At 43.7% G+C, this 26615-nt stretch overlaps 1 protein-coding gene across 1 annotated transcript in view; it reads left to right on the forward strand.

Annotated features, from left to right (window-relative positions):
* The first annotated feature begins 321 nt into the window (after window positions 1–321).
* The window catches only part of SORCS3 (sortilin related VPS10 domain containing receptor 3), a 654782-nt gene continuing 628488 nt past the window's right edge, over window positions 322–26615 (forward strand). The window contains exon 1 of the mRNA XM_089508329.1: window positions 322–966. Within this exon, the coding sequence (XP_089364455.1) occupies window positions 322–966 (645 nt within the window). The remainder of the gene's footprint in view (window positions 967–26615) is intronic.

Consider the following 26615-nt stretch of genomic DNA (forward strand, 5'->3'; position numbering starts at 1 on the left):
CACTGAAAAGCACTTCTTCTCTCTCTTTTTTTTCCGGGGGGAGGAAGGAAAAAAGAAAGAAACGAGAGAAAAGAGAAGAAAAGAAAGAGCGGGCGAAAGGGGGAAAGCCAAGCAGGGGCTACATCCCCCCCCCCCCCAAAAGAAGGGGAGCCAAACTCCGGGAGTTTTGTGGCTGGCTTTGTTGCTTCCTCCTCTGGGTCTGCTTGAGATTCTTTGGGAGCCACTGAGAGACAGGGCAGGAGCCGGGGACCCCCCTCCTTCCCCCGAAGCCTTGAGATCCTTCCCAAACTCTCTCCCTCTCTGTCTCTCTCTTGGCCAGGGATGGCGAGGAGGGCGGCTGGGCGCCGGGGCTGCTGGGCTCCGGGGCTGCTGGCCTCGGCGTGGCTGCTGCTCCTGGCCGCCCCGGGCTCCTCCGTGACCCGCGCCGAGATCACTCGGGCGGCCGCCTCTCCCTCGGCTGCTCTCCGGCTCCAGCCTCCGCCGTCGCCGCTGGAGGAGCCCCGGAGGAGAAGGCCAGGCAAGGAGGACCAAGCCGGAGGAGGAGGAGGCAGAGGGGAATCCCTGCCGGAGGAAGCGGATCGGGAGGGGCAGCAGGACAAAGGCCCTTCGGCAACTGGGGGATCCCCCCAAAAGAAGGCACCCGGGAGGAGCCCCGAGGGGCAGGGCAGGGCTCTCCGGGGCAGGAGGGCAAGGTCGGGCGGGCGGGCCAAGCGGGAGAGCCAGGATCCGGCCCCGGAGTCTCTGGGCCCAGAAGGAGGCGGCGATGGCTTGGCTTTGACGGAGGGCCCCAAAGTCCCCCGGGCCCCAAGCAAAGGCTCCAGAGAGGAAGGGCGGATCGCCGGGAAACCCCGAGGAGGAGGAGGAGGAGGAGGCGAGGAGCTGAAGCTGACCAGCACCACTTTCGCCCTCAATGGCGACTCGGCTCACAACCAAGCCATGGTCCATTGGTCCGGCTACAACAGCAGCGTAAGTCTCCAAGGCACCAGAACCAGGCCTCCCCCCCTTTCCCTCCAGACTCCCCTCTGGGTTCGAGTTCTGCCATCATCATCATCATCATAAGGAGGCGAATCCTACCAATCCCAGTGTTAGCAATAAGGCATCATCCCATGGAGGGCCGCAAGTACAGGCTCCTCTCGGGGCCGAGGGGGCTCCGCTCTCCCTGCTGCTGCTGCTGCTGCTGCTGCTTCGCCCAGAGTTTAATTTTGGCGGGAGGAGGAGGAGGAGGGAGGAGGGAGGGCTTCCCCTCAGAAAGGGCCCCGAAAGGGAAAAGAAGGTCCCCCCAGGCCAGAAAGTGACCTCCTCCTTGGTTCCTAGAACTAGCGCCCAGGTTCCTGGAGGCTTTTCTTTTCCTCTTTGCTGGGAGAAGAAGGCACATAAGACAGAGCCCTTCCTTTTTTCTTTTCTTTTTTTGGGTTCGTCTTTGGATAGATAGCCTTCGTCCACACTGTTGGATTAACCAGGTTTGAGGCGGCTTGAAGCGTCCTGGCTCCATGCTGTGGAATTCTGGGAATGGTAGATGGTTGTGGCATAACACTTGACCTGACACTTCTGGGAGTTGGAGTTTGTTGTGGGCCCAAACTCCAACTCTCAGAATTCCATAGCAAAGAGCCAGACAAAGCAGAACCAAACCGGGTTATTTCTCCAGTGTAGATGCAGCCCAAGAGCAGAGGGAAGGGAGGCAGCCCCAAAAGTTTGTGTCATGCAGCTCTGGGTTTCTTGCTCTTGTCCTTCGCTCCCTCGCCGGCTCCAAAGTCTCATCAAAAGGTGGCGCCCTTGAAGCCTTCTTCTGCACAGAGCTGTTGCTGGAGGGAGGTCCTACCTTGTGCCTCTTGCATGAAAGCGACCATTGTCAGGCCAGGGACCCTTAGCGTCCTCGCGTCTTGCTTCACTACCCGCTCCGCTCTGTAGACAGCCATAAGAAGGATTGGTCGCTTTTCTTTTCAGCTGATGGAGAAGCTGCTGGAAAAGAGTCCAAGCAGGGGAAACCAAACTGCTTCACTTATATCCCGAACTAGCAGTCTGGGTCCTCATTTTAGCCACCTCAGAAGGATGCAAGCCTGAGTCAAGCTTGAGCCCGTTTGCTGGTCTTGAACTCGCAACCTTATGGTTTTGAGTGAGTGGCTGCAGTACAGGCATTTAACCCCTGTGCTGCCAGGGCTCCTCTTTGGCAGTTTGGGGACATCCTCTTGGCGACAGCGTTGTCCCGATCCTTTGTTTTATTGCTTCTTTCCCTGTGCTCTGATCAGGCACAGAACAATTACAAACTCAAAGTGGAAGATGTGCACAGCCAAGCATGGCCTATCCCACAGATTGTGTGGTAGAATGGTTAAACTTCAGAATTTTACTTATGCTTAGGAGCTGAAAATGAACTAAGAGCAAAGGTTTGTTATTCCAGCTCATGTCCAATGCTCTGTCTCAACATGTAAACAGCTCCAAATGGCTCCAGGTTTTAAGCTGGTAGCCCAAATAAAAGGAAGTACTACATAAACAGTTTGAAGGCAGTGAAACAAAACATATAGATAAAAAGATTGATTGATGGGTACCATGAGAGACAGAGATGTGTCTTAGGTATTACATTTGAACATCCAATAAATATACAGGGGTGTAAAAGTTTAATTCGATGTAACCAGTGAAATGCGACTTCTAGTTTTCTTTGTTCAAAATACTATAAAAACCTGGTTTGTTTGAGAATCGTGGTCCCAGTATGAATTTCCTACTGGGAACAGCTGCAGCTAGAAATAATTTTAAAAGTTTCCTTTCCGATTGAGCTCCTGGTCTCCCTGCTGATTTCTGGTTAAAATTCTGGTTTTAAAATAATCTATAATCAATCATCTATCACCATTGATATTTATCCTCTTTTCGTCCCCAGTTTTTAATTGATCAGCCAGGCTCTGGGCCTTGGATGCTTATTCCATTCTGTTTCGATAAACCACCATAGGTGGTTGTTTGTAACATTGCGTAACGGTCGTTGTGTCTGATAAAAAATAAACTGTTGTTCTTGTTCTTGTGATAAACCATGCTGTGTACATCCCCCCCCCCCCCCCACTTTATGATTTGGAAGTTTTATCTTCAGTTGATCCTCATTTAGTTAGCCAACTTGGATAAGTGTCATCTTTAATGTAACCAAGCTCTGGACCACCAGTTTCTTCTGAAGTGTCTTAAAGATACCGAACTGTCTGTACCATATGTCAGGTCTAAGCATTGCAAGACCCTCCTTTTCTTTCTTTTGAAGAACTGCGATCAATATGATGCAATCTGTTATCATTGTTTTCTTGTCTGAAGCACTCAGTGCTTAGTGTTCCACCCAAAGAGCTTGATCAATGCTAAGGATTTCCTGTACTCCCTTCGACTGCCTGTTGCAAGGAGTTCAAAATGCTTCTGACACTTTGGGAAAAATGGAGATTTTTAGATAAAGCTGAGGAGAATCATTGTCCTTATTGTGCATGAAAAGAAGCTGCTCTGTCTCACGTGTCTGAGACCGCTGGGGAGGATAACTAAGAACTCATTCATGATTGGCAGTCTAGCACATTGCAGTAGCCTCCTGTTTTCCCTGGTGTTTCAGGTGGAGTTGTTTGGCTGCAAAGGAGCGGCGTTTTGCTGGTGGAATGTACTGCTGTGGGGTGCGCATGGGGAGGGAGAATAAGCCAGTGTATTAATAAATAAGTGATATCCTCCATGATTTCTGTAATTAGTGCTCAGGTTCCTGGAGACTTTTCTCTTACTCTTTCCTGGGAGAAAGCCCACAATGCAGCACATGATTAATTAGCTTGGTTTTTTAAAAGCCATCGCTGTTGTGAACCTACAGAGGAACTCCGAATGTCCGACTGTCCTCTGAAACATGCAGCTCTTGTGTATGAGTGGTGGGTGGGAGGGAAAGGCAGTCTCAGATTAGCTGACTCTTTTATCCTTCCTGCTGTAGCTTTGCTTTTACCCAATTTGACAGTGGGCTTGATTGTGGGCATAAGGAGGTCAAGCAATTGGCTTAAAGGGGCACGGTGAAATAGTGATTTGGCTGGGATTAGAGTTTAAAGCCATTATGTATCCAACCACAAGACTTTATTACTACCTAGCGTTATATGTTTCTTGAATGCATAGGACATGCATAGGATCAGAGAGGGAAATAGGGAATACAGAAGCTCATCTCTCCTGTGCCACTTGTGCCTAGCGTTTTAGATGTGAGTGTACTAACCTGATGAGCATATATGGGTTGCATTTACACTTTCTCTCTGCTTGTAAAAGCATGGACTTGTCAAAGCCTCCCTGTTGCTTTTGGCAGCCCTCAGAAACTGGGGAAAAAAGTGGTGGTCACATACACAGTTAATTTCAGCCAGTAAATCTCTCCTGGGGCTTAGAACAAAATCTGCCTTGTCGGAAAAAGAAAAGGAAATAGTTCTAAAAATGCTAATAGGGAATGCAAGCTGCATGTAGTTGAGAGAGAAAGAACTATAAGGATACGCAGTGCAGGATCATGAAAATCAAATATAAAAAAAAAATCAAAAAGAGGACACAGCAGTTTTATATACAAAGAATTTATTGTACATCGCATGAGCAAATTATTATGTAAGTTTGGAGCAATATGATCGGGGTTAAGGATGCAGTTTATGTTCTGGCATATTTGTGTGTAATTATATGTATCAGACAATATGAATGTAGGTAAATTTGGTTTCTTTCCACCTCCCCTCTTTTTGCTATATATTATTAAATTAAAAGGGATTACTGCTCACTGTGGGAGACTGTGGAGAACAATCCCCTCCTGCTTATAAGTTTAGGCTTTACTTCCATGAGATACAGCTTCAGCAGTAGCATTTTGCAATACGTTAAAGTTTTGTGCATTCAGTGTCTGTCTGTCTGTCTGTCTATCTATCTATCTCAACTAAGTGTGGCTTTGTAGAGAAGAACACATAGATAGTAAAAAGAGGGAAGCAGATACCCCACACACACACACACACACTTGTGTTGGTCATATCTAGTCTTTTCTGGTGTATTGGTACTGTACTGTTGACTCTTTCTCTCTTACTCAGGTGGAAGCAAAAAGTGCCCAGGGATTTTCATCTCTTTGTAGACCTTTCTGAATCCTCTCCATACCCCCAGAACATTGGCTTTTGCCTTTCTCTCCTTCTTCCTTTAAACAGCCTGCTTTTACTCATCAGCAATCAAGTTCCTTCTCCCATACATTCATCCAGTAGTGGCTGGTAGTTCTAGTGTCAGTGTGGTGTTGAATTTTCCCTAGAATTTACTTCAAACTTTAAAGGAGGTGATAAATTTATTTTGAAGATACGTTCAGCATCTTGGTAGCTTGAAACCCATTTCAGAACTTGAATCACATTTTTGGAAGAAAGGTGGAATATAAATCCCATAAACAAGCAAGCAAACAAACAAATAGCTTGTTTAAAGTTTGGACTAAAATCTGGCTCACAAGAATGAAAAATGGGTCCTGAAAAGGGCTTCAGAACACAAATATTACTTGTTCTAGATGGAAAGGATAGAGAGACCTTCTTCAGAGGTTTTGGACCAGGGCTCATCTTTGGTGCCAAGCTTCAAAAAGTCTGTTTGCAGTGAACAATAATGGAGGTAAGAGCAACCCTTAAGCACGAAGTGGTTGGAGGGTCTGGGGGTGTGGGACACACAAAATGGGATTGGAGGGGGGGGGGCAAGAGGCCACATGTTTGTTGTGTTTCTACTTGCATATGAATCTGAAATGATGATGAAGGTAGGGAAATATAAAGCTAGAAGACTTGAGCCCAAAGGAAACTTTAACTGGAAACTACCCGTATTCTGATAACATACTGCTGTTGCCATTCCTACTTCAATTTGGAGGATGCCTGGGCTACATTTCTCTTGCTGGTTGGTTTAAGGTTTTGGCAACAAGTCATTGGACCACAGAGTGGGCATGGTATTTTTATTTAGAGGCTCGTTTTCTTTTCTGTACCACCAATAAATAGTAAGAGAGTAGAGTATAATGAACTGGTTTTAAATCAGTGTCACATTTTTACACCTCAACCAGAATGGATATGTGCACTGTCATCCTCCATGTGAACTATTCATGGAATATAACATCCTAATAGGGTTGTTTCATTTACTTGGATGAGGATATTTTATGGGTTTTTAAAATAGTTAATTTCTGTGCATTATAGCTGGGCTCTTTGATTACAGAAGTAAACTTTGGTTGAAAAGGGAAATACAAAAAATTGTAGGCAGCAGCATCACTGAGTGCAACTGAGATCCAAACTTCACCCATCTCTCCATCTTCTACACAGAACTGTTGAAGGTTACCTGTGGCCCTCGGCATGTTGCTGGACTACAGCTCCTAGTATTTTTTACTACTGACTATGCTGGTTAGGGTTAATGGTAGTTACAGTCCAATAACAACTGGAAGGCTGTCCCAACTCAGAACATACACATGTCTACAGGTGAGATGGCAACAATACATATCCCCAAACCTGAACCCAGTTTTATTTATTATTTATTATTTTATTTACTGTATTTATACCCCACGCTTCAGCCCTAAAGGGCTTCAGCCACAAAGGCTCTCAGTGCAGCTCACAGATAGTTAATTAGACATTCCCCTGCCCTCAGGCTTACAGTCTAAAAAGACATGACTCCAAAAAATATCTAAAGAGCTGCTCCAGAGGGTAGGACCAGGTTTTTTGGTTTGAAATTGCAGGTGTGTACATTTAATTGATCATTAGAACAGGGACGTAGCCAAGGGGGGGATTCTTGGGGTCCGGACCCCCCCCTTCCGTTAGATAAAATGAATGGTGTGTGCTGCCGCGCTGCCACGCCCAAGCCCCATTATAATGGTGGCACTTAGTCTGGACCCCCCCCTGCCCTTTCCCAAAATCCTGGCTACGTTCCTGATTAGAAGGAACTTCTTGACAGTAAGAGGATTTGGCAATGGAACCAAATGCCTAGCGAGATGGTGGGGTCTCCTTCTCTGGATATCTTCAAATAAAGGCTGGACAGCTACCTGCTGGGGATGCTCTGGAGTTTCTGCACTGAGCATGGAGTTTATGAGGCCCCTTCCAACTCTATGATTCTATGTCTAGGGCAGTGGTTCCCAACCTTTTTAATGCCGCGACCCTTTAATACAGTTCCTCATGCTGTGGCGACCCCCAACCATACAATTATTTTCATTGGTACGTGCAAATATGTGTTTTCCGATGGTCTTAGGCCACCCCTGTGAAAGGGTCATTTGACCCCCAAAAGGATCCTGACTCACAGGTTGGGAACCACTGGTCTAGGGCCTTTTCTGCAGCGACATCCATGGTTTGAAATGTTCTGCCAAGTGAGATCTGTCAATCTTTGACACCTTATTTTAGGAAGCTTTCAGAGAGGCTACTTTCCTCCCTCAATATTCTTTTTATTTCTTCAGTGGCTTGGTATGATAACATGGGTCTCTTATGGCTAGTGTTTTTAGGAGTGCTGTCTGCTGTATTGGTTTTTAAATGTTCTATGGCCTTATGTGTCTTAAGCTATCTTGAATTCATTCCTGGGAGGCAAAGTGGAATATATATTTTAAAATAAAATATATACAAATATTTAGAAAGATGCTCCAGAAGGAAAAGAAAAGGACTATTATTTTAAAGCTGATGAGGATGAAGCGGGCTAAGAATTAATATCTTTTGCCTTGGGAGTCATTCTAAATAATCACAGTTGAAAGGGATCTGGGCTTCATTACTCAGTGGGAAAGAAAAAATGCTCTGCACATTATTAACCACTATTGAAGGGGCAAATGAAAACTGCAATGTTATGGAGAGCTTGGAAAAGTGACTTTTTTGGACTTTAACTCCCAGAGTCTCTTAGCCAGCATGGCCATGCTGCTTGGGGAGGGGGATGCTGGGCAATTGTGTCTGGCGTTTTCCACATCAGTGGGTTGGTATATATGCTTTGTTGTTTTTGTTTTGTGCCTTCAAGTCATTTCAAACTTATGGTGGCCCTATCATGAGCTTTTCCGGGCAAGATTTGCTCAGAGATGGGCTTACTTTTGTTTGCCTCTGAAATTGAGAGAGTATGACTTGCCCAGGGTCACCCAGTGGATTTCTGTGGCTGAGCAGGGATTCATATCCTGGTCTTCAGAGTTGTAGATATGGAATCTTTAAAGGGACCATCCAAGGTGTTGAATTCTATACCTCAAATAGCTCCAGCATATTGCACTAATCCTTTAAAATTCAGACTGAAATCCAGAAAATTGTCATTTTTCCAAGCTATTTTTTTTCAACTATGAATTGATCAGAATGGTTCTGTACAATATAACCTAAGTCACCCGTGGGTTACGCATCCTCATTATTTCAACACTGCAGCCCTATAAGTTGTTTCTCTCTTTCTCTGTCTGCTAGAAAGGAAAATAAAAATATTCTCCCCTTGAAGGAAGCTCAAAATCCTGTGTAGTGATCAGGTTGTTGGATAAGTTCAAAACCCTACTCTGACAAAATTTATTGGAAGAGTTTGAGCCTGTCAATGTCTCTCAGTGTAATCTACCTCACGGGGATGTAGTGAGGTAAGAATGTGCAATGGAAAAACCCAGGGGAAATAAGCAGATATTATCTATCTGAGGTGTCTTACAGGCCCATCTCTGCACTAGATGAACCTCTTTTATTTAAAACTTTTTAGGGTAAGAATTTTATCCAGGTCTGTAAATGTGCATGATTTCAAGCTATTTCACCTGCTTTTAAATTATGCTTTTAGATTATCTAAGCTGTTTTTTATTGTTTCAATTTTTTACATTGGTTTATTTTATTCCATGTTGTCCTGACATTTTATGATATGATATGGGATATAAATATTCAAATAAATGATTACATGCAGCAGTTCCTGCAACTGTAGTAACTGAACATTGATCACCATGGCAGTGCTTGTCTCCAGATGTTCCTGTTCACTTATTATATGTGCTATGACTGGAATCCTCTACCATGGTGTAGCTAAGAATCCCCATTAGGGAACTGTGAAGATGCATAATGGGCATTGGCAAGAATGTCCTGTTGTGCATTGTCCCAATATGCCTTGGTCACTTTGCCGTCTCCCCTTTGTACTAATATAACAGCAGCCCTTTACCAGATAGAGGAATTACAGAACTGATCCATGCTAGTACTCGTTGATACAAATTTACTTACAAAGGTGTGAGTTCAGAATAGAATTCTGGCCTTGTCCTAGACTGCAGCCAGCACAAACAAACACACACCAATAAGGATGGCTCAGCAAGGTAATTAGCTATGCAGCTGGAAACAGTCCACAAACCTTGCAAGGAGTGAGTGAGAGAAGAAGCCGAAAGACAAAGCCAAAGTCAGGAATCCAGAGATCACAATGGTCAGTCCAGACCAGGGTCAGGTCAGCCAGAAAGTATCAATAGTCCAGTTTGTTCCAAAGTCAAGAGTCAAGGCAACAAGGAGTCAAGATACAGGGAGCCAGTGCAGGCAGCAATCACACCAAAGGATCATGCAATAAACTCTGGCACTGAGTTGGCATCTCTCTGCTCATTAAGTAAGAGATGCTCTCCCCTGTGTCACCTGAGGCTGATTTGCTAATTGCCTCTCAGCAATCCTCCTGGATCTACGCATGCAAGCACTCTCAGCTCTGCGTTGCCTAAAGGAAGGAACTTCCAGGCATGATTCCTCCCCAGAGTCACCACTAGGCTGTTGCACCACAAGAGGAATCCCACCAGCACTAGGACCTGGATGAGCCTCCTCCTCTGGGGCTGGGAGATCGCAGCTGGGATCTGGCAGAGCAGGATTAGCACCTGGTGTAGCCTCAGTTTCCCCTTGCACTGGAGTAATCACATCTTCCTCCTCATCCTCTGAGTCTGGCTCTTGGCTGGCCATGACAGGCCTATGTGATTGTGGGCATACGCTAGAGTTTGGAAAAGTTATCTTTTGGACTGCACCTAACAGAGTCCAGGCTGTGCTAGATGGGGGCTGCTGGGAGTTATCATCCAAAAAAGTAAAATTTCTATGCCTGGACACTTGCATGCCTACACTGTTTTACCTGCATTGTGTTGATCCCATTTCAATCATGTGGATTAGTTCAGATGTTCATAGAGAGACTGTGTGGTGTATAGATTAGTGTTAGAGTGGGATTTGGGAGATGCAGGCGGGTTACAAACCGCCATTTAGTACGTAATGAATACGTACTAGGGTTAGGAAGGGGTGGTGCTTCCGCACCCCCTAACCCTAGTACGTATTCCATACGTACAACATGGTGGCGCCCCTTCCACATGGGGGCCGCCATGTTTACGTATTGGACGCTGTGCGTCCGCATGTGTCGCGGCGTCTATGACGTCGCGAGTCCGCCCCTGGCACCTCGCGACGTCATAGAGACGCCGCTTAAAGAAGCTCCATTTTGGAGCTTCTTTTTTGCTCCGCAAGGGAGCCGCGCGGTGTGGCTGCAGCGGCTCCCTTACGGAGCAAACGGCGGTGGCGGCAGACTGCCTCAAAGCGGCGGTCTATAACCCGCCGCAGTCTCTGTTCCCCACTGAGCCACAAAATCCCCTGAGTGATACTGGGGATCAGCTACTCTTTCTCAGGCTACATGGTGGTTCTAAGGATAACTGGGACAGAAAAGTGATATGTATCCCCCCCTTGAGCTAACTGAAGGAAAGGTAGGGTACAAAATATAAAACCCTAACCAAACCAAAACAAACAAACAAAAAACAAAACAAAAAACAAAGAAAACCCATACCATTTTTATTATTTTGTCTTTTCGTTTTTAAAATTTATTAACAGAAGGACTGACCAGTTACAGAGATTAGATTACTACATAGCTAATGGCTTAGATCCTGAACAGGGAGATGTATCGAGCACAACAGATTTCTCCCCTTCCATCCTCTCCCCCAGACCTTGTACATTGTGGAGCCCCTTACTCTGGTGGAGTGTAGAGGGCAGTAGTGGAGAGACATCTTCCTATGGCCTGATGCACAGTGACAGACATCTTCTTGGACCTCCCAGAGGTCTTCCAAAAGTTCCAGAGGATGATGTCATTTCTGTACATCCAGCTATAGCCATGTAGCTGGATGCTTCTGTTCCTCTCCACCAGCCAGTAAATTACCATGTAATCATTGGGTTTTTTCATGTTATTGTAAGAGTCAGTTTATGGGAGGCAGTTTGGTCACTGCACAGTTGGTGAAAAATTCTGATCTCCACAAGTACCAAAAAAGTGAGGTTACAAGAGTATAAGTTATGCCTTCATAAGTCACTACCAACTGTCAGTGATTCATCCCAAGTACATAAACAGGTAGACAACATTAATGAAAGAAGATGTCTGACTATTTAGTTCCTATGAAGCAGACGTTGGAATTGTAAAGCCTACTATCTACATGTGGCCCCCAGATCCTCACCCCAGGCTGCCCATGGGAGCCCTCAATGAATGATCTTAAGATTTTAGTTAGTTGCTACACAGCCATCATTTACTATCATATGTTTAAGGCACTAGGCTTTATCTAAACTGGAGTAGGAATTGTATGACCCTCCATATGTTTTCAGATTGCATCTCCAATACTGTTGGCTTTCTGAGAAGAGTGGTGCAGTCCAAGAATATTTGGAGGGCTATGAGATTCCCGTTCTTGATCGAAACAGATCATAATTATTTCTTTAGAACTTTGTGTTGCCTGTCAAAGAATTTGGGAACTCTTTGCCAGTGGTGTAGTGGAGGGATTCAGAGAACTTTCTTCCAGAGCAGGAGCCATGACAGGCAAGAGTTATGCAGTCCTCTGGATGTTGCTGGACTATAAGTGCCAGTATTCTTCACCTTGCCTGTGCTGGTTTGGACTGCTAGGAAATGCAATCCAAAATTTGGAAAATTACCACAGTGCCACTCCTGAACTGTGGCATCAGCTGTTGGAGCACCAGGATAACTGGCAGGACTCTGGAGAATGAATCAGGTGATAATGAGATTTTCAGGTTTTACTGTTGTTTGTAACAGATTAAGATCGAGGAAATCATAGAAAGAGGAAAATAATGTAGCAGAGGCTGAGTATTTCTTCCCCTTTCTTTGGTGGCATTCCTACTTCAACACTCGTCAACTTTTTTTTGGAAGCGGCAGGATCATTTGCATTTTTAATTGAAAGCCTAATTTCATATGGATTGCCTTTTGTCAAAATTCATGGTGTTCCACAAATGAAGCCTGTGGCAAGAATTTCAATGGAACACATTTCTTGGTCATTATGGGAATTCATATATGGGCCAAGTGAAGCAGTTCACCCCCCCCCCCATCCTCAGAGTAAACTGTCTTCACAACCTAGGGCTAAATCCCTGATTCAAGTGTTGTCTGTCTTCAAAATATGAAGCCAGTCCTGCACTGGATCCGGGCCACCCCTCACACTGGTTTAAAATAGCTCACCTTTTGTTCTGAATTTTCAGGAAAACTTGGAGCACTAAGTAGCTATACTGGGCAGCTGTCTATATATGTATCCCCACTTTGTTGCCCGGTGTTGCTTCTGCTGGTGTGAGTCACATCTTCTGAGGTCACAATGAGGTGCCCAGCCATGTGTTCAACCATGGGTGCCTCGTTTCTGAACTCAAAGGGAACAATTTGCACCAGCAGCAGTGGTGCCAAGTGACATAGCGGGGACATATTTGTAGACAGATGCCTGGCATTGCTATGGTATGTAGTGGTAATAGGAATACAGGGAAGCTCTGGGCCAGAATACTCTAGGAGCAGCCTGGAATACTCTGGCCAGTATAGACGTGTCCTTTGCCTAGGATTGAAAGCCAGCATAGTGTAGTGGTTGAGTGTTGGACTACAACTCTGGAGACCAGGGTTCAAATTCCTGTTTGGCCATGGAAACTCACTGGGTGACCTAAAGACAAGTTACACTCTTTCAGCTGCAGAGGAAGACAGAGGCAAACTTACTGAACAAATCTTGTCAAGAAAGCCCCATGATAGGTTCAACATAGGATAGGCTTGCCATTTCACGGCAGTGGGCGGGTCTTTCCCGCCTCCTGGGGGGTGTGCCTGGTCCCGCCCCGCCCTCCCCCCATTCCCGGGTGGCTGCCCGACTCAGGGCTCCCAGGGCTGCTGCCTCCCTTTCATACAGTGCTGAGCAGCATGTCTGGAGCAGCAGCAGCGGCTGGAGCTAGCAGAGGGCGGGGTCTGCTGCTCTGCCCTGCCCCTATTGGCCAGCCCTCTGCTTCTTTATTTGGGCATGCTCAACTCCAAGCTTTGCATTCAGGCAAGCTGCTTTTAGTTCTTCCCCTCTTTCTCTTTCCACTCCTTCTCTTCTTGTTATTCTGTTTTTTTCTTCTCCTCCTCTTCCCCTCCTCTTCCTCCTCTCCTTTTTCTTCCTTTCTTCCCTCTCCTCATCTTCTTTTCTCTTTGTTCCTATTCTTCTTCTTTCTCCTCCTTTTCTTCTTTCTCCTTCCCCTTTTTTCTCCTCCTCCCCCTTCCTCCTCTGCTGTTGCTGTTGTTTTTGTTGTTGTTGTGTGCCCAACTCCTTTCTGACTTATGGCAACCCTGCCTCTAGTCCTCTTATTTACCCCCCCAAGCCTCCCTCCTCTTCTTCTCAGGGGTCCAGGGCTTCTCAAGGCTTTGCCCCCATTACAAAAGAAAAAAGACTTTGCAAGGGATCTGACCCATAAATCCTCCCTAAGTTGAGACATACCTGGGGAAAAAGAGGGAGTGAGGGTTTTTTTTTGGGGGGGGGGGGGTTGGAAGAGGCAAGGAAAAGGAGGAAGGGGGGGAATTGCTAAGAAGGCTTGGGAGTGGGAAATGTAGTTTGTAGTGGCAAAAGGGGGAGCCTGTGGTCTTTCAAATCCTATGCCTGCTTGGGAGTGGGACTTGTAGTTTGCAGTGGCAAAAGGGGGTGACTGTGGTCTTTCAAATCCTATGCCTGCTTGGGAGTGGGACATGTAGTTGTAGAATTGGGCGGGGGGGGGTATTTGGCCAGAATGAGAAGTACATTTCTGCCATCTGTCTAGGAATAATGCCAAAATGTCCTCCATTTTGAGCAGCCGAAGAAACATGCATTTATATTAACATTTTTAAAAAATTATCAAATTTTTCATGTGTCCTCCATTTTAAAAAAATGTGTCCTACATTTGAAAATGTGGCCCTACATTTGTCCCGGTTTGGAGGTCCTGACTTATGGCAACCCTACCATAGGATCACCACAAGTGATTGTTGATTCTTTTCAGGGGTATAGCTATGGATAATGTAAACATAGCACTACCCACTGCTCCTGGTATGATTTATATTGAAATCTTAACCACACTTAATTGGAGGAAAGCCCAGGGGAAACCAATGGATTCTCTTGAGTAAACAGTAACTAGGACACATTAGCTAATAGCCCTGAATTTTTGGGTTTCAGAAAATGCTACAAGGTCAGCTTTTCCATGCAAGCGGTGAGCTGTTGTGGTTTCAACAATGTGGTTAAAATTTGTTTTTTCCCCCTTTTCCTTGCATTAATTATACATTGTAAGAAATTATATACAGACAATTATCTATAACAATGAGTAAAGATATACATTCACCCAGAAGTGTTTGTAAGAAATCTAAACTATAATTGATTGTTCTTTTTTTCCCCTTGTTCATCTGCTACCATTTGCTCAAAGAACTAGAAATGTCTTTATTGAACAGAAAGGTGTGGAAGCACACATTTCTCTTCCTGTTCTTTCTTAACTGTAATTATTAGGACTGCCATCGGCAGGGTTCTGATGAGATTGCTAGGCTGCTAATGTACAAATTGTCAATCAAATGCTGTTATTTACCTCACACCTTGGTGATTTGCAGGTTGGAAGCCTGATAGGGTCTAATATGTGGCAGGTGTTTTTTTTAATTAAGGCCCCAACACTGTAGGATGTGTCAGAGAGATTTTTCTTTTCTTTTAATGAAATAGCTCTGCAGAGACTCTTGCGCTTGCAATGAGGAAATTTCAATACTGGTACAAAGGTTGCTTGTACATGAGGTGCTCATTTACAATGCAGACCTACACATAGCTACTCAGAAGTAAGTTCAGTGGAGTTTACACCCAGATGAGCGGGTATAGGATTGTGGCCTTAAGTTCCATGCTGAAGACTGCTGTGGCATTAGGTACAAAGATATTTAATAGGATTAATCACTCTGCCATTGGAGAAATAGAGAGTTTCCTTTTCCTCACTTAGCTTTGACTATGTGGTTAGTATATACACAATTTCAAAGAATCCTCAGTGTCTTACAATTTCATTATATGTTCATTTTCCATGTGTAGCTTTTTTGGGTGTGTGTGTGTACTAGCAGTAAAATGTTGGAATTACCAAGTAGATTCAGCCCTCCGTATTGGGGGGAGTTTGATTCCACCCCTCCCCCCCGATACTAAAAATCATGGAACCTCAAATCTTATTATCATGACAGTAAACTAGTCTGTGACAAGGACTTGCAACAGGGGTCCTGATTCTGATTGTGGAAGCCTCACTTTCTAGTGGGAGGGGGCTTGGAAATGTCTTCTTTACACCTGGATCAGCATTCAAATGGGCTGCCTTAACCCATTTGGCTGCTGGTTGTTACGGTTTGCTGAGAGGAGCATTTACATAGCTTTACATTGAGACTATGGGGCAAAACAGATGGCCCCGAAGTGGTGGCTTGACTCCACCCCTTTCAGTGCTGAATTGGGCCTGCAGCAACCACACACCATGGGCCCAGTATGGTGCTTTACCATGTCAAAAAGAATCTGCAAAATGCCACTCCTTTTTAGAGTGGAATAAGGGTGCCCTTGCTGCAGCAGCGGTGGCTTTTCTGTGATTCTTTGGTACAGAGTGTCTAAACGGTGTGCCAAAGAAATGGTGTAATGCTGCCTGCCATGCAGTTGGGTGGGGGGCATGATGCCGGCATTGGGGCAGAGTTGGGGTGTGTAGTGTGCGGTCGCCATTCCCCCACTCTACCCCGATGCGTTTTATGCTGGTCTGTTTAGCTCCTATGTAGTCTTACTGAATCTGTAGCGATTATGGAGCCATAACTCTAGGTTATGAATGCGTAACTGCAACACTGAATGCAAGCTAACACCTGTAACAAGTTACTTTTTACATAATGGGAACATAATGATGGTCCTTTTGTAAAATAACATTGCTCATATCCCCCCCCCCCCCCGATAACAATTCCTTTTTTACTTTTTCTCATTCCTATCCAAGGTAATAAATGTTTCGGGAGGATTTTGATGGGATTTTTCACCATCCTCATTTTAGGCTCTTTATTGGATTATTATTTCTTAGAAAATAAAAAACCTAACGTGAAGTAAAAAGTAAGGAACAACAGAATGAGTAACAAAATGAATTACAATTGCTCCTAAGAAAGTATTAATGATAATGAGTTGCCAGGGTAGGAAGTTTGCAATGAGTTAATAACAGCTCTGGCCACTCCCCTCTGGCTACAGCTGCTCCGTTGCTGTCTTGGTGAATTAATAACAAATGATCTTTTAAAAAGTAACTTCTCAAGCTGAATATGACAGGCATTTGGTGCGGATAGATAGTTCAATCCTGGTTCAGGCTTTAATCATTCTCTTAAATGTGGTGCTGACAATTTAATACATATAAGTACCTTTAAAGGCAATTGATATCAAAGTACTTAAGATATACCTTTGCACTGCAGTGTGGCACACTGGGTGAATTAAAATATCCTAAATATGCTAAAGGCACCAGATCCTGTCTGATCCTGGGAGGTAAGCAGTGTCAGCCCTGGTTAGTATTGGATGGGAGACTGCCAGTGAATACCAGGTGTTATAAGCTATATTTCAGAGGAAGGAACTGGCAAAATCACCTCTGAATAATCCTTGCCCACCTATGAAATCCATGGGGTTACAGGCAATTTGAAGGTGTGCTTGTTCATGTGCAGACACAAACTATTTCACAGGTTAACCACTTCATGTTGAGAAAGAGAGCTGAATTTGAGGCTTGTGAGCATCAGAAGGACTGAGAGAGACTGAGAGTAATACTATCAGGAGACTAGACTCTTAGTAGGGTCTGTCAAGGTGGAGTGCTTGAAATGCAATGCTATAATATTAGCATCATGTTATACTTGAGAGCTAGTCTAGTGTAGTGGGTTGAGCCTTGGACTAGGGCACCAGGAGACCAGGGTTCGAATTCCTGCTCAGCTGTGGAAACCCATTGGATGACTTTGGGCATGTCATACCCTCTCAGCCTCAGAGGAAAGCAAAGACAAATCCTCTTTGAACAAATCCTGGCAAGAAAATTCCATGATAGGTTTGCCTTAGGGTCACTGTAGGTCAGAAATGACTCGACAGCACACGACAATAGAACAATACTTGTAAATGTAAGCACTTGTTAGCATAGTCAGTCCTGGGAAGTGATTACTATTCCCCACTGAATTCTGAAAGCCACGAAGAACTTGAGGTTTCAACTAAAAGACCATATTGTCCCACATAAACTTTGCTGAGCTTTGAAGACTTTAATCTTGGTCCTCCCACTTTTGGAGGCAAGTTTGATAGGGATGCAAGATATTTTCTTAGTAGATACCCCAGGCTCTTGAACTTTCTGCCAGGTCAAGCTAGGCTGGGATTCTTTTGTTGCCCTTCTTTTCCCAGGCAAAGATAATTTTATGCAGGCAGGTCTTTGGTAATTAAAGGAAGTGCTGTGGGAGCACTTTCTCTCACCAATGGGCTTTAATCTTGTGTTATGTGTTATATTTTAGTTGTCGTTGTTTCATTTGATTACATCATTTTCAGCCATCTTGCTTGGTGGGGTATAGTCAGTAACTAGATAAAAAGGCTGCATCCAATTAGACTATTCCACTGATTATGAATGAGCTCCAGCCAAGAAGCAGGATGAAACAATGTACTTTGGTAGTGAACATCAGTGGGACTACAGTTTTCTTGTTCCCCATTTCTGGTGCAGTCCTCTGTGGAGTTCAGAACTTGATTCAGATGGTTTCTAAGCCATTGAGAGGAGGTTTTTAGGGTTTGTATGGTGGTGGTTGTGGATTTTATGATTCAAGCAGAAGGACTGGAATACAGTCTAGGGACACTATTTACCATCTAGAAATTTGTGCCTCATTGGGACATATCACTCTGCTTCTATGACTAAAGAATTAGCAGCAGCAAAAGAAAACTGGAGTTTAGAAGGCAGATTGCATTGTGGAAGCTGTTTGCACCTAACAGGAATAGTAATAAAGAGAAGAATAGTAATAAAGCAGCTTAAGTAGTGCTTTCTCAGGATAGGATTCTTGTCTCAGGGTAGGACATATGTCAACAACTACTAGGATATTCCATAACCCCACAGTGTAACCTGCAAAGATAAGGCATTGGGCCAATGCCATCAGGCCTATCCTTAAGATACAAAGCCCTCCATCTGTCCATCTGCCTTGGTCCAGGCCTCAGAGGGAGAGAAGAATGCTGGACCTGATCCCCTTCCCCACAACCATTCCCTTCTCTTTTTGTGTCGTATCTTCTTAGATTGTAAGATTGCTGTGTAAATTTACAGCGCTATATAAATAAAGCTTAATAATAATAATAATAATAATAATAATGAAGGTAAACCATGGAATGGTATGACACTTGCCTCCTTTTAAAATGTATTTCAAGCATTTATATACTTCCCATCATTAATGCAAGTGGATCTCAGTTATAGCCTTTTACAATGGAGCTCCTTTTTGCAAAATCTTTTTATATCCACTTTCCTCATTGTTCTCTATCTAGGTGAACTTTTTTCCCCCAGAATTGTCATTGGGAGGATGGTGAAGGAGGGCTGAAGAAACACAGATAATCAGTGTTAGGCTATAGCAGCATGTCTGCAGTAAACAATGCAATAAACAAAGATTGGTATAGAATGGGTTTCTTCTATAGCCAGTCCTACTGTAGCTGGGTGTTCCTGCCTCCAACCAGCAAGATAAAAAGCAGGTGCCTCCGAAACCCCTTACTGAGCATGCATGAACACCAAAATAGACAGAAAGGGAGAGAGCAGATAAACCTGTCTTATGAGCTATGCCCTGCATGTTAAAACAAAGCATAGATCTGTATGTTTGACAACGAAAATGAAATCATAAGAAAAATGGAGGCTAGTGAAAGAAGACGCTTTTAAGTCAGTGGCAACACTAGGGGTGTGTGGAGGGTGCAGCCCACACTGGGCGACATCCCAGAAGAGGGGTGACCTCCAGTCAAGCCGCCCTCATGCTGTGAGGTGAGAAGGGCATGTGATGGTGCTGGTGTCCTCATGAGGAGGCTGGCCCCACAGTAGCAAAGGAGAGGGCTGAACACATCCCTCCTGACTTGATTGTGGTGGTGCCAAAAGAGAGGAGCAAGAGAGCCCTTTTAGTTGTTTCCTGGCAGCCCCCACTCTACTGGGTGACATCAGGGTTGGGGACACCACTACTTTAAGGGCTCTCTAGATGGTTCAAAGTGTTTTTGTTTACTTATGCAAGGCTGACATGAGCTGGTTGTTTCATTACACTTGTTTGCTGAATTGAGCTGCTCTTCTCTTTTGTTGTGTAGGAATCTGTCACAGTTCTTTCCATGTTTTTTCTCCTTCTGGTACCAAAGTTCTGTTAAAGAAGTTAAGCCCAGGAGCACATCTGCTTCATTAACTGAGGTATACCTGTATTTATCTCAGGGTCTTTCGTGAGGTAAATGAAATCAATTGCACATAAAATGTGCGATAAAACAAACACTACAATTAAATAACATGGAGTGATAGTGAAAAGCTTAATTTCAAGCATTTAAAATAAATTTTCCTTCCAGTGCTTAATACAGTTCCCTAAAATGCCCAAGAAACAAGCAAAAAACAACAACCAAATCTTAACCTGATACCTAAAAGATATAATAAAGAGTGCAGCAGGTGTACCTTTACCTTTTAATTAACACTGCAGAAGGGGTCTATGCAATCTTTGTGGGCATGATAGCACACAAAGGAAGGTCTTAGCATGTGGACAGGTTGATATGAGAGAAGGTGATTCTTCAGGTATCCTGGACCCCTAAATAATGAAGGATGTTCATGTGTAAGGCCTGCCCCTTCATTGATGCTCAGACATGAACCAGTGTAGATCCCTGGCTAAGTAAGATTTTAAAGCTTCACTTTAAAAGTCTCTGTGTTCACCTTGTGATTGTTCTTGCAAGTCATCTAGCCATGATGGCATATGTTGGTGAGGGTCTATTTGTGCCTTTGACATCCTGTGCATATACCTGATTGGATTACCATGATAAAACTGCCATTGTTTTACATTGATCAGTGCTTTCCTTGTTCAGTGAAGATGAGTGTATTGGCTGTGAGCAGAATAATCATTTGTGAGTAAAACATGATTTGCCAGGGAGTAGTTGCCAATGTTGCTATGCTAACTTTTAGCTCTGTTGGCTTAGCTGCCTGAGAATGCATTGGATCATGATTATGCTATACTCCCATTAGCTTTTATATGGGAACTTGTTGAAGTAATGGGATCATAGGATTAGCTTGTACATCTGCTTTGTTGTATTATGGCTGCTGCCTTTAGTCAATATGGATCTGGTTTATCCTCTCGTTTTTATCTCCTCCTTTTAATGGAAAGCTTGAAAATATTTTAAGGAGGCCTGTCATGTCTTGGTTCTCTGCCATCACATGTCTTGGGTTCATCAGAATAGTAGTAGCAGCCTTTCTCCATCTGCATCAAGGTCCTGAAGTAGTTACACTTAAAGCTTTCCCCATCATTTACTTGCTTCTATCACCTTTTTCATCTTTTGCACTATGGATTCACACGTACAATCCACCCCCGCACTTTCCCTTTCTAGTTTTCACACCTTCAGCTCTGCTGCTCCTCAGTTTTGGAATGGTCTCCCCTCTCTTTCTAACTTTTCTCTCTCTTCATTTGTGTTCCATTTTGAGACTCTCTAGAAACTTTTCTGAATTACATTATTTTGCCTTTTTTACACCATGCTGCTATCCAATTCTTTCATTACAATACTCTAACTACTCATGCTAATCCCTCAGTTCTTCCCCCCCTCCTCAGCAGCTGTCTTGTCTATCTTACATAGATTGTGGGTGATCTGTTTGTGGAATCATGTTTATTTTGATGACAGCGTCTGGCAAATTGTTGGTACCTAATGATTGCAATACAGCTTGCAAAATGTGCAACTAAGTTTGCACAAGCTGTTTGCACCAGCTGTTCTTCTGGGATAAATCTCAGGATTTGGTAGAACTGCCTGCAGCTCATTTTGGGACTGAACTGCCAGGTTGCAACTAGGATATTTAAACCATATACCACATCAGTAGATAAGAAGGCTTTGGCTTTTTCTATGCATTTCCCCAAGTCTTTTGAGTCTCTCCTTCCCTCTGTGGCAAATAAGATTCTAGCTGTGGCTTACAGCAAGTGGGGAAAGAAGACAAAAGCATGGATGAGAAATAGACCACAGATGCCATGCCAGCTGAAGTCTATAATTTCAGGGGGTTTCTCCACTCAGTGAGGTGAGACAGACGAGTAAAAGAGAGAAGGCCACTGTAACAGAGACCCTCCCCCATATGACCTCACCAGAAAGGCTCAGTCATTGCCCATTTCAAGGCCTGTTACAGCACCAGGTGAAGACCTTATTATTCTTTCAGACATTTAAAGAAATGTATCTATGCTGTTAGGCAGGATCATGGAGTCAGAAGCAATTTTGGGTGGAATCAGTCAGAAATGTACTGACTTCAACATAAAATGTTAGTATAACAATATATTTTATATTCCTATTGTACATTCAATCAAACAAATATATTTCCCATTCTCTTGGTCTAAGTTTAGAGAGCTGCATCTATGCTCTAGGATTATTGCAGTTTGTCACCACTTTAACTGTCATGGCTCAATGCTATGGAATTCTGGGATTTGTTGTTTTGTGAGATACTGAGCCTTTTCTGTCAGAGATGTCTGGTGCCACAACAAATTACAAATTGCAGGATTCCATAGCATTGCATCAGGGCAGTTAAAATGTTTGAATGATAACTTGTTTAATGTGTTTTAACTTTTTATGATCAGGCTTTTAAGCTTTATCCTTTTTTAAAATTTGTCCTTTTGTAAACTACCTAGATTCCATGGCAGAAGAAAGGCAGATAGGTAAGTAAGTAAGTAAGTAAGTAAGTAAGTAAATAAAAATGGTAGATATGGGTGTTTGCATTTTGTATCTTAGTTTTTATGCTTGAGAAAAGAAAACTATTAATTAGGGGTGTAATTCTTCACATAGCTACATCCGCACTGCAAAAATAGTTCAGGTTGACACTACTTTTACTGCCATGGCTCAGTGCTGTAGAATTCTGGGAACTGTAGTTTCTTGTAGAACCACAGCTCTCTGACAGGGAAGGTTGAGTATCTCACAAAACTAGAAATCCCATAATTCCATAGCATTTACCAATGGCAGTTAAAATGGTGTTGACCTGGATTATTTCTGCAGTGCGGATGCAATACATTGACTCTCTACCTCACCCTATTGATTGATTGAATGATTGTTTTTAGATTTGTATATTGTATTTAGTGCTCTTGGTTTTATCTATTTTATGATGTGTTTTCTAATTGGTTTTAAACTCTATGTAAACCACTTTGATCTTTTGGGAAAGTGGTATATAAATAAAATTTATTATTATTATTATTATTATTATTATTATTAATTGATGTTTCATTTAAATGAAAGCAATGAGTAATTTTAACAACTTTCTTCCTGTTGCAAGACAGTGGAAAACCACACTGTTTTTGAAGCCATTTGCAATTCAGGGTTTTATTTCCTATGTAAATCAACCATCTGCCAGTTTTTTATGCAGACTAAGGGGCTCTACAGACTACCCCATAGGGGCAGTCTGCAGCCACCCCATTACTGGTCGGATCGATGCCATGGCAACAGAATGCTGTGGCTCCAATCCAGCCTCTAGAGAGCACAAAAAGGAACTGGAAAAAACAGCTCCTTTTTGCGCCCTTTAAAGGGTGTTGTAGTTGCTGTGGCGAGGCTTTCTGATGCCCTTTTGGTGCTGCATCATCTAGATGCAGTGCCAGAGCCACGCGATGATGCCACGCGCCACCTAGAAGGGTGTGTGGCATTATGATGCAATGGGGGCAGAGTCACGGCATCCAGCTTGCAGATACTGTGCCATGGCTCCACCTACAGGCCAGCACAAAGTGCTGGTCTGTATAGCCCCTCAATTCCCAATTAAGGCATTTGCTTCTCAGGATTTTCTGTGTAAAAAATACTGTTTTCTGTGCAAAACTATCACATGTGGATTTTGTGCAGAATAAATCCTGAACTGTGAAGATTGTCAGCAATCCAGGATTAATTTCACCACTATTTTCCCCCAAAAACTGTTTTTAAAACCATTTCCAAATATTTCCACACATTCTACTATTTTTAAAAACAGGTATATCTAGAACATGCTGAAACAGATTATCTCAGGTGGTTATTGATGGTGCCGTCTCTGCATCCAGGAAGTGGGTGGGATGTAGGGGTTTGGCAGACCACCGTTAAGAGGCTGCGGCACTCTGCCCCTGGAAGCACTGGGTTGGGGCGCAGCAAGTGCACACTACACTCCCAACCTGGCAGGTCCACAGCACAAAAAGAAGCCGCAAAACGCAGCTTCTTTTTGCGCCACGGAAAGGGTGTCATAGTCACTGCCGCCACAGCTTTTCCACAGCTCTTTTGTGTAGCATGTCTACACGCTGTGCCAAAGATGCGGTGTGACACCACCCAGCATGTGATTGGTCAGGCAGTGTGATGACGCTGGCCTGGGGGCGGGTGGTTGCCACTCCCCCACTCTGTCCTCTTACTGGTGTATTTTGTCAGTTTGTTGAGGGCCTTAATCTATCTGTCCAGGACACAGTGGGATAGGAAAAAATCCTTGTGAAAAGTGGGGATAAAAAGGTGTGATTTCTCCCTGGAATTCCTGGGGTATGCCTTGGGATGAGGGAAATGTTGTCTGGTTCTTCAAAAGAAAAAAGAACTACAAGTACAAAAGCTGCAGACTTAGCAACACTTTTTCTTTTGGACCAATATGATGGTTTGCTACAGGATGAAATGAAATGATAGGCATATGCCATGACTGGGCTGATAGGTTAGTAGTACAGACTTGTGCAATTCTGTGCATGTATACTCAGAAGTAAGGTCCATAGTACTTTACTTTTAGATAATCTGCCTACAGGATTGCAACCTAAAGCTTGACAGTGCACTTTGCAAATTTGTCCACTTTGATTTTCAAATGGGTGTGGAGTTTTAGCTTGGCAGCACATCATGGAATATCATATCCAGATTTGCATTCTGAAAACATCGCATCAGTACAATGGAACTTCAATTTTCACTAAGGTTTGGTTCTAGAACCCCCCATGGATACCAAAATCCAAGAATGCTCAAGTCCCACTGTATACAATAGAGCAGTGATGGTGAACCTTTTTGGGGCCCAGTGTCCAAACTAAAAGGGTTTCTGGCACTGGGTGTTTCCTGGGGTGGGACTACTGAGAGGAACAGGACTTCAAGGGTGGGACCTCTGCCCTCCGGGGACGGGACTTCCACCCTCTGGGGGCAGGATTTCAGGGGTGGGCCTTCTTCCCTCCCTGACCTCCAGGCCTTCAGCTGCCTCTCCAGAGATAGCTGACAGCCAGTGGGGGCAAAGGGAGAAGAAGAGGAACAGGCGCACACCTGTTCCTCCGCCTTCTCCCACACTCCTGGGCTTTTAGCTGCCTCTCTGGAGGCAGCTGAAGTACTGGGATCACTGGGAAGGAGAAGAGAAAGGCATGCACCTGTTCCTCCTCACACTCTTGAGCTTTAAGCAGCCTGTCCAGAGGCAGCTTAAAGCCCGGGATAGCTGGGAAGCATGAAGAACAGGTGCCTGCATACTCTCCCAGGCCTTCAGCTGTGTCTCCAGAGGCAGCTGAAGGCTGGGATAGCTGGCAAGGAGGAGGAACAGGCATGTGCCATGAAAAATGGCTTTGCAAGCCATCTCTAGCAAGCGTGCCATAGCTTCGCCACCACGGCAATAGATTATTAAAGGAGTGTCCCTTATACTAAATAGCAAAATCAAGGTTTCCTTTTTGGAACTGATTTTTTAATAATATTTTCAGGCTGTGGATGGTTGAATTCATGGATGCAGAATCTGTGGATATGGAAGGCTGAGTAGGGGGTATGCAAACATGAAAAATGAAGGGACTGATTTTCCTGCTCTGGTGAGTCACATCACTTTGAAAATGGACTAACAAAAATATAGAAATATTTTTTTCATCTTTTCAAGCCTTCTTTACCAAAAAAAAAAAAAAAAAAAAAAAAAAAAAAAAAAAAAAAAAGGGGGGGGGGTTGGCAGAGTGTATTTTGACTATCTATTATTTCCAGGTACTTACTGCTTTGGTGTGATTCTCAACCTCATCTATAGTGCAGGGGGATCTGACAGGGAGTCAGTCTGAAAGACTGCAGAAAATCAGCTATGGGCAAACTGTTTCCCACAAAGTATAGTTTGCTCACCTCTGTTATATGGTAATCTTATACTTTAGGCAAATCCTTAAGTCCTTTGTTAATTTTTAGTCTTTTGAAAGGGAATCATTTTTGGAATATCATAGGAAATAATAATAGTTCTTCCCTACTTCAGATATTTGCTGAAATAGTAATATTGGAAATTCTCCTGTAGGTGACTCAGTGAAATTCCTCCTATTAAATCCTTTCTTCACAGGGAAAAAAGTTGGCACAGAACAGCCTAAGCATAAAATCAAGAGGTGTCCCAATCTGGGATGCATTCTGAATGTTGTGTGAGATCAAGCAAGCTGCTATTGCCTTTGTTTGTCTGTGTGGTGTTTTATCCTCTCCGGCTTCCCCTTTTATTACCAGAAAGTATTTGTGTGGTACTAGGCTGGAAGTTGGCTGCATCATTGTCTTCTTTGGACTTGTTTGAAAATAAAATCTTTCATCTCTGCCGATCCCTTTGTTTGTGAAATTGTCTTGATATTTCTACTGCTTGATGGCTGTCACTGAACAGTGAAAGCATGGCTATTTAATTTTCATGCTGGAGGCAAAAACTTACTCTTTCTGCCTTTGGCTGACTGGAGATTCTGGGCTTGCAGTTTTCCTTCCACAGGTAGCAGCTGGTTATATATCAGTGGGATGGTGAATCCACACTGGGTTTTGAACAGGCTGTTTAAGCACAAGCAACACATTATTAAAAGGCCAAATGCAAGGGGTGTATTCTTATATGGTGTCTGTAGCTACTTTCCCTGATTGCACAGCAAAGGAACAGATCTATAATTACAGTTCTGTATATTTAAAGAGGCATTTGTTGATTCTCAATAGGAAGAGGTCTCTTACCCCAAATCACAATCACTTTATTATCCTACAAAGAAGGATCCTTCAATTGTCTCTTTCAGAGCCATGCACAGTAGAGAGTACCAGCCTTTTTGTTGGACGGAGTTGGTAGCCTTGTAACTCAAAATAGCATAACTCTTAATTAGCACTGCTGACCTCCTGCCATTGTTTTCCCCTTGATCTTGGTAGCCCTGGGGCAAAAAAACACTGGAACACACACACACACACACACACACACACACACACACAGAGAGAGAGAGAGAGAGAGAGAGAGAGAGAGAGAGAGATCCCAAACATAGGCCAGAAAAAGCATTTTGGAAGCATGAAGACTAACACTAGAGGGAGTGTGAACATTTAATAAAATATAAAAAATGACAGCAGGAGATGAAACTGAGAGCTTTAAAGTATATTATGAAAGATAGATACTGCTGAAATATTAATATTAGAA

The sequence above is a fragment of the Sceloporus occidentalis genome, unplaced genomic scaffold (assembly GCF_023333645.1).
Source record: "Sceloporus occidentalis isolate IW3139 unplaced genomic scaffold, rSceOcc1.0.p SCAF_2, whole genome shotgun sequence".
Classification (NCBI taxonomy): Eukaryota; Metazoa; Chordata; class Lepidosauria; order Squamata; family Phrynosomatidae; genus Sceloporus; species Sceloporus occidentalis.